This window comes from Haliotis cracherodii, unplaced genomic scaffold (assembly GCF_022045235.1).
Source record: "Haliotis cracherodii isolate W230 unplaced genomic scaffold, xgHalCrac1.p SCAF_3, whole genome shotgun sequence".
NCBI classification, from domain to species: domain Eukaryota; kingdom Metazoa; phylum Mollusca; class Gastropoda; order Lepetellida; family Haliotidae; genus Haliotis; species Haliotis cracherodii.
In genome coordinates, this window is record NW_027266286.1 from 41,592,918 (window position 1) to 41,600,109 (window position 7,192).

The window sequence follows — 7,192 nt, forward strand, 5'->3', positions numbered from 1 at the left end:
GGGGGGGGGGCTACGAACGAGTTTGCCTAGGAGTAAGTAGGGTGGATTAACGTCGCTTTTAGCAATATCACGACTGGGGATCATAATCAATTTGTACCCATGTGGGGAATCGAACCTGGGCCACGACATAGCAGGTGAACGCTTTAAGGGGTCCTACTATTTAACGTCCGGGGGCATCCGGAAACATCCGGGAGGTTTCATAAGACATCTGGGAGTTAATTTATAGGTTGGTGTTACGACTTGCACTGCTCGCAAAACACGCCCTTACGACAGCCTCAGTTGTACAACGGAACAATCCCTTTGCCGATGTTTTCGGTTTCCGCTACATTCCATCAGAGACCATATAATAGATATGGTCTCTGATTCCATGGTTTAGCGAATGAATACACTCTGGTAGCAATTTCAGATTATATTGCCAAGGTCAGTTTTGAATAAAATTAGTTGTGTTGTACGTGTTTGTGACAGAGTTGGGAGTGAGTTAGTTGCGCCGCTTTTAGCAATATTCAAGCAAGCAATATCACGGCGGGGGACACCAGATATTCACACATTGTATCCATGTCGGGAATCAAACCGTGTCTTCGGCGTGACATTTTTTTTTAAATAAGCAAATTTACAATGTATACTTCTAAGACGAAGTTACAACCACCGCGTTAGTTCTATGATGGTTTGACACTTTCGTATTCAAACCGTCACACTATCTAGAATTAGCCTTGGGGAATTAGCTCGGGATCGGGCACCACCTTCAAAGAAACCAAACAAAGTGTCTATGGCCAGCTCCTTTATTGGGGATTTCTCGACAGTCAATTCACATCTAAAATAAGAAATATGTTTACATTTAAAGTACAAAGTCATATAGAACATTTACAGTTTCCATAAAAGAAGCAGTTATCACAATAGTGCGTGATATTAAACAATGATTATACATAAGAGTGTAAATGTCATGATATACGAATGTATCATGGGCTAAGTGATAAAATAACCAATCACAAATAACAATATTAAAGTCAGTCTACAAAGATACCTGTGATCAAAGCTTACATAATCTTATGTGATACTTATTTTCAGCCACTCCTAATTATGATTATGCCTTGCTAAATCGGACTGCCATAAGGTGTGTCTTATTCACGTATAAACCTAGTTAAACCCAATATCGGTATCGAATGTACGCAGATTTAAATATAACTAACAACATGCGTTGGCTGTACTTCTGAGAATATATCATTCATTGTTTTATGCTGGTATATGTTATACTTGAAGGACATATCTATAATTCATCTAAACACCGCAGCAAACTCACACTCAAATATCAACAGATAAAATACACAGCTTGCTACCACGACACCCGAATGTTAACATCTTATTTCCGACTCGGAACATGTTTGATATTCAATATATGCTATACTGTGGAGTTAATACTTAAACGATAGTTTTGTCTAAATCTAACGCATATACATTTGACAGATAAGTCCGTTAAATAGATACAACCCACTTAATATATTTGCACTTATACGCGGTCAATAACATAAGATTAAACACCTTTACAGCTGATAATATTGCTCTATATACGATACAAATTATAAAACAATTTTACTTATAACTTTAGAGAAATAGTAAAGTGAACATGACTTACCTTCAAAGAAACCAAACAAAGTGTCTATGGCTAGCTCCTTTATTGGGGATTTCTCGACAGTGAGGTACCCCCGGGGCTAGCCAGTATACATACTCTAGACACCTTGAATGGTCACGAATTTACTGCATGTTCAATTATCAGCTTGATAAGAAAATTTGAGTTCGTGCGCCGAGAATAGGGATTAAGGCTTGCCTAAGAAGTTTGACCCAGTGATGTCCACTTAAGTTGAATAATAATTGATGAAGTAGTCCGAAAATATTGATATGAGTTGGACGTATCAGCAAACGTGTGACAAGTGCTCATTGCGATGGAGGCTGAGACACTTACAGATAGATAATACTGACCATGCTCCAAGGATGTTATGTAATTTTCTAGATAGCTGCTACCTTCACATGTGAGACTGATTGAATACAGCACCTTACATTTAACTTAATATAACACAATAAAGACTATTACCACAGTTAGCTATTATATAAATATTGAGGACAAAATGACCAATTTTACAACTATGACAGTTCGAATAAAATATAAACGTATTTGTTTCGCAGATTCAACCATCTTCCCAAGGCAAGAGAGTTAACTGACTATACATGTCCAGTTTCCACCCTTGCCGAACTAGGCTGGTATTACTGAGTTACATTTTGGTTGGGCTAACGAGTCTATGCATAGTACAATCAAAATCGCGCACCGAAATCGAAATCCGGTTCGTAAACTGTCGTCATATTTCCGTCGATTGCAGGATTTGCAAAGCATGTGCACAGCCAACTCGTTGTCAGCAGATATTTTCCAAATCTTTTCATGTTTTTAATCAAGGTGATCATGTGATTTGATACATTTCGCGATGTAAGACCCGTATTATCACGATATAGAACTTTATTATCGATCAGATCGTCCTGACTGGGCGCCACCATTTTGTGTGAAGCAAACGCAATTGATACGAGAGATGGAATCTGATTGGTCCATAGGAGAGGCTTAGAAGGGACATAACTGGTAATAGCCACTGGTGGCGCGACGATCGAGCCCAGGAATTCCAGCCTAGTTCTGTAAGGGTGGATACTGGACGTTTAAAGTCAGTTAACTCTCTTGCCTCGGGAAGATGAGATTCAACATTTAAAAATGAATAGTGGTGTATGTAAATATTGTCTTCCTATATATTGTTTTTTCGATATCTTTTTCAGTAATTAAAGTTTCTATCGCATCCACTTTTTTTCAATACTTTTGAGATTTGTGTTAAATAGTATTCGGGATTCTGAGGCGAGCAGTGAGAGAAAAATAGTGGGTATTCGCGATTCAGGGGAGAAGGGCGTTGGCACCCTTACTAATTGCATTTTATCATAATGAATACAAGAACTCAATTGTATAGAATACACTTTAGTATGTTGTAGCATTCACCCGGATGTTCCCGGACCCTCCGTGGCGTTGCCCGGAAGCTCCACCGTTGTAGACACTCAATCCCCATATAGTTATTTTAGTTCACAGCCATGACTTACTCCCGACCACTTCACTCTTCTAAAGCATGACAATCACAACCACCATGGTTTAGTTTGGAAAGGGTAGCCCAGTGGCGAGTGTATTTGCTTGTCGTAAGGAAGGTCCGGGTTCGATCCTCACATAATGTAGTCAATATTACTCAAAATGACGTAAAAGTGTCCACACACCCTTTTAATAGTACTGTCCTCATGTCATGTTTTCATATATACAGAGAGTAAACAACGCTATATCGAAGAGCTAGCTCAGTCACCAATGGTGAGTGGGTGCGGTGTTATGCCATATATTAATAATACAGCGGGGATCACTGATCTTTAAACATTGGAGAATTGAACCCGGGTCTTTGGCCTGATAAGTGAAGGTTTTAACCTCGAGGCTACCATTAAAACTACTGATAAATAAAAAGGCAATGTTTGATTAATACGTCCATCTTACATTCCAGAGATGATGTACACGCACAAGATAGCCGCCCCCCGCGACGAGCTGACCCTGGAGATCCTCGACACAGCATCGCTGGTACGGACGTCACCAAGATAGAAATTTAAGATTATGACCAAAACAACATTTTAAGTTAAACGTTTCTCCAAGGCTTCGGTATAGTTTATGATTAAATCTTTGCGGAGTGAGTAAATGGTCAACACTCCTCCGAGTCTGTAAACATGTGGTTGGTGACATCTCTCTCTCTCTCTCTCTCTCTCTCTCTCTCTCTCTCTCTCTCTCTCGCCAATTAGTGACATGTTCCGTTAAGACACTGACGAGTAATTTACATAAATGAACTTTTTAAGAAAATTAAATATGATACTTCCAGATGCCGGAAGAAACTCTAGAAAAACATCTGAGATGGGGCGACGGGTTTGTGTTGCTGTATTCTGTAACCGACCGCCAGAGTTTTCAAGAAGCTACGAAACTAAAAGACTGGCTTTTTAAGGTCAGAGGTCAAGATACTCCAATCGTATTGGTCGCCAATAAATCTGACCTACTTACTGCACGTGCAGTGACGGAAGACGAAGGACTTGGATTGGCGGGAGAAATGGACTGCCCAAAATACGAACTCTCTGTCGCGGAGGGATTTCAAGCTGTGAATGAGACAATGGAGGAACTACTTTGTCAGATGAAGAGGGAATTTGTGAAAGGTCTCACTGCTGCCGTTTCCGGCCTCGAGAAACGCTCGCGACTCTACAACATGAAGAAGGCTTTTAAGAAGAGGATCGTTAGGAGCAGGAGTGATACGTTTTGAAGGAAAACGAAGTGCCACCATTTATGCAACAGACTTCCTTGGCGCCATGTGCAATAATTCATAAATGGAGACATGAACGGAGTTTTTTTTTTATTTAGGCGTGTATTTATGTGTTGGCAAATTGTGTAAACTGTTATGTGTTGTTTTAAGTTGCCTGTTTGCTTTTCAGTGTTGAAGACATGTGAGAATTGCTGTCTGATTAATGGTCGGGTTTTTTACATACTTTATCACTACTCCACTCCGGCCATTTGCATTTTCATACCTGTATTGACTGTTATCACAGGAATATGTACTTTACCGTAAGTGCATATCAAAATTGATTGTTTGATCGCCGTAATCGACGCCTCATTTCAAGACAATTTTTTTTAGGTTTTTGTGGAGATTTTATGATGTTCAAACAACCCTATTTAGCTATTCTCACTGTGGGGGGAAAGTCTCACTTTCTCAAAAATTCACAGATTCTCAAAGCTTAAGAAACGAAAGAAACTTCTATGATTCTGACGGTTTCGTAATTTGCGTTCAATAATGTGCAGTCATGTGAAACCTGTACTGATGGAAATACATACGGGAACACATGGTTTCAGACACAGTAAAATGACATGCTGTCATGGGTTCCCAGTCTTAACTGCCAAATGCACGTTGGAAACGATGGATACAAACACATGTCAACATTTGATTCTGACGTGTTGAATTTGTATGCGCTATTTCAAATATGTTTCATTGTTACCTTATTCCTTTCCATCGGAGGGGAGTTAAAATTTAACGTCGCATCGGCATTATTTCAGCCATACGGCGACTTTCCATCAGTATATGTACACCTGCAAGTTAACCCATGTAATAGAAGGTAGATGTTGAGTGTATGTTGCAGTCAGTATGACATGACTACTTTAAAGTAAACACGTGTTCATTGTGTTGTTATTTATGTTTAATAACTAAAAAAGCATGTACCACTCACAGCATGTTTCAATTAATATCTATGTGAAAGGTATGTTCAGATTGCAGGGGGGGCACGGGTGGCCCAGTCGTTTAAGGCGCCGCGATTCGCTGTGCAGAGTTGCGTCCCTTGGGCACACCAGAAACTTATGATTGTGGGTTCGAATCCCGGTTCGCCCCGATTATGTTTCTAGGTTTGTCAGCACCATACCCGTGCTCGTGGGTTTCGCCGAAGTGGTAAACGTCTGAGACCTGCATCACTTCAGGCTTTCCTCCCACATTAAGCTGACACGCCGCGATATAACTGGAATACTGTTAAAAGCGGCGTTAAACCCAACTCTCTCACTCACTCACTCAGAATGCAGGCTTCATAATGACCCGCTTCACTTGGTATCAGACGTGTTACACATGGAATCAAAAACCATTTGTCCCCACTCGCCCCTTTCCGTAACCTGCAAGAAGACAAACCAAACACATGGCGTCAAATAATCCCTCAGGAATAATTTTTGATTTACATCTGTCTATACCCAGGAGTACAGTTACATGTATTTCTGTATAATATGATATAAAGTTCCCATGTGTTTTCAATAGCATTTGGAATATATAAGACATATGGGGGAAATATACGTGAATCGTTACGCAACGAGTTGACACTTCTTTTAGTTATGCGCTTAGACGGAACCCAGTCGCATCAAAATGTCAACGAGAGGGGTACGAGTCGCTATTCGGCTTGTCCCGGAATAACACGAGCTGTCACGAATGATCGCAAGCGAGTCGAACTGTAAAGAAAGTACGATGTCAACATCGGGTATGACAACGTAAGCTACAACGACAAGCTGGCTACTGAACGATTGGGGGAGGAGGAGGAGGGGGGGGGTGGGGGGTACTGTTTGAGAATCATAACTATACACTACATACATGGAATAAGGTCCATAAATCTTGTTGAATATCTACATATGATAGTGATATCATTTTTAATACCTACATGTGATATTGATATCATTTTGATAAATGCGAAGATACCCACGTCCCCTGCTCGAAAGCTGTACAAGACCACTGCCAGTTCTTCCCGATGCTGGGGCATTCCTTGATTCCATGAAACAGAGGAATCTTGGAAAAGGATATTCAGCTAATCATTGCCATAGGAACACCTTGAAACATATGTCATAAGAAAATAGATGTCGGTTTCTGTATATTGTTATGAGTATGTCCCTTTGTAAACAAAAACAAGTTGTTTCTTCAGAGATTAACACAGGATACGATTTCCCCCAATGGCTGTTGAATATGGAAATCTATAGGATGACTTGCTTTACGGTTTTCCAGACGTGTATGTCGAGAGGCAGCGAAGTACTTGATGTCATGAAGTGGGCTTTTACTAACATATTGTCATAGTGACAGAAACATTTTTGAAGTATGGATTCTAAAACTTTACACAAGTCTATGAATGAGGTTTTCTTACAGTTTTGCTAACTTAATGCATGTCATTGGCTATATCAATATATAACCGGAGTGTCTACAAACAATATGATTCGCTATTGTACAATATTATTAGGGACGATATAGGAATAGTCATACGAAATTCTTATTTTTCTGAAATTCCATATCTTTTCTGACATATTGAATTATTCGATATTTTCAGTTCCATATACACTATAATATGATATATGGAATAGATATACATGAGGCCAAATGTAATCGATATTAATCATCCATGTCACATTACCGCCTCATGTAATGCTTATTATAATATAGTATCATAAGAATTTAAGTAAAATTCACGACGTGGGAATAAAACCGCGGATCTGCATAGAACGTACAGTCGGTTACTACAGCACGTGTTGAAGGTTTTGTTCGTGGGCCAATGATGCGGATAGTTATAGTGCATGTGTCGGGTCAGTCGCATT

The 7,192-nt window shown here is 39.8% G+C and overlaps 1 protein-coding gene across 1 annotated transcript in view; it reads left to right on the plus strand.

Annotated features, from left to right (window-relative positions):
* LOC139474684 (ras-related and estrogen-regulated growth inhibitor-like) overlaps positions 1-6,143 on the plus strand; it is a 51,025-nt gene extending 44,882 nt beyond the window's left edge. The window contains exons 3-4 of the mRNA XM_071257779.1: positions 3,561-3,634; positions 3,927-6,143. Of these exons, the coding sequence (XP_071113880.1) occupies positions 3,561-3,634; positions 3,927-4,355 (503 nt within the window). The 3' untranslated portion in view covers positions 4,356-6,143. The remainder of the gene's footprint in view (positions 1-3,560; positions 3,635-3,926) is intronic.
* Positions 6,144-7,192: the final 1,049 nt, after the last annotated feature.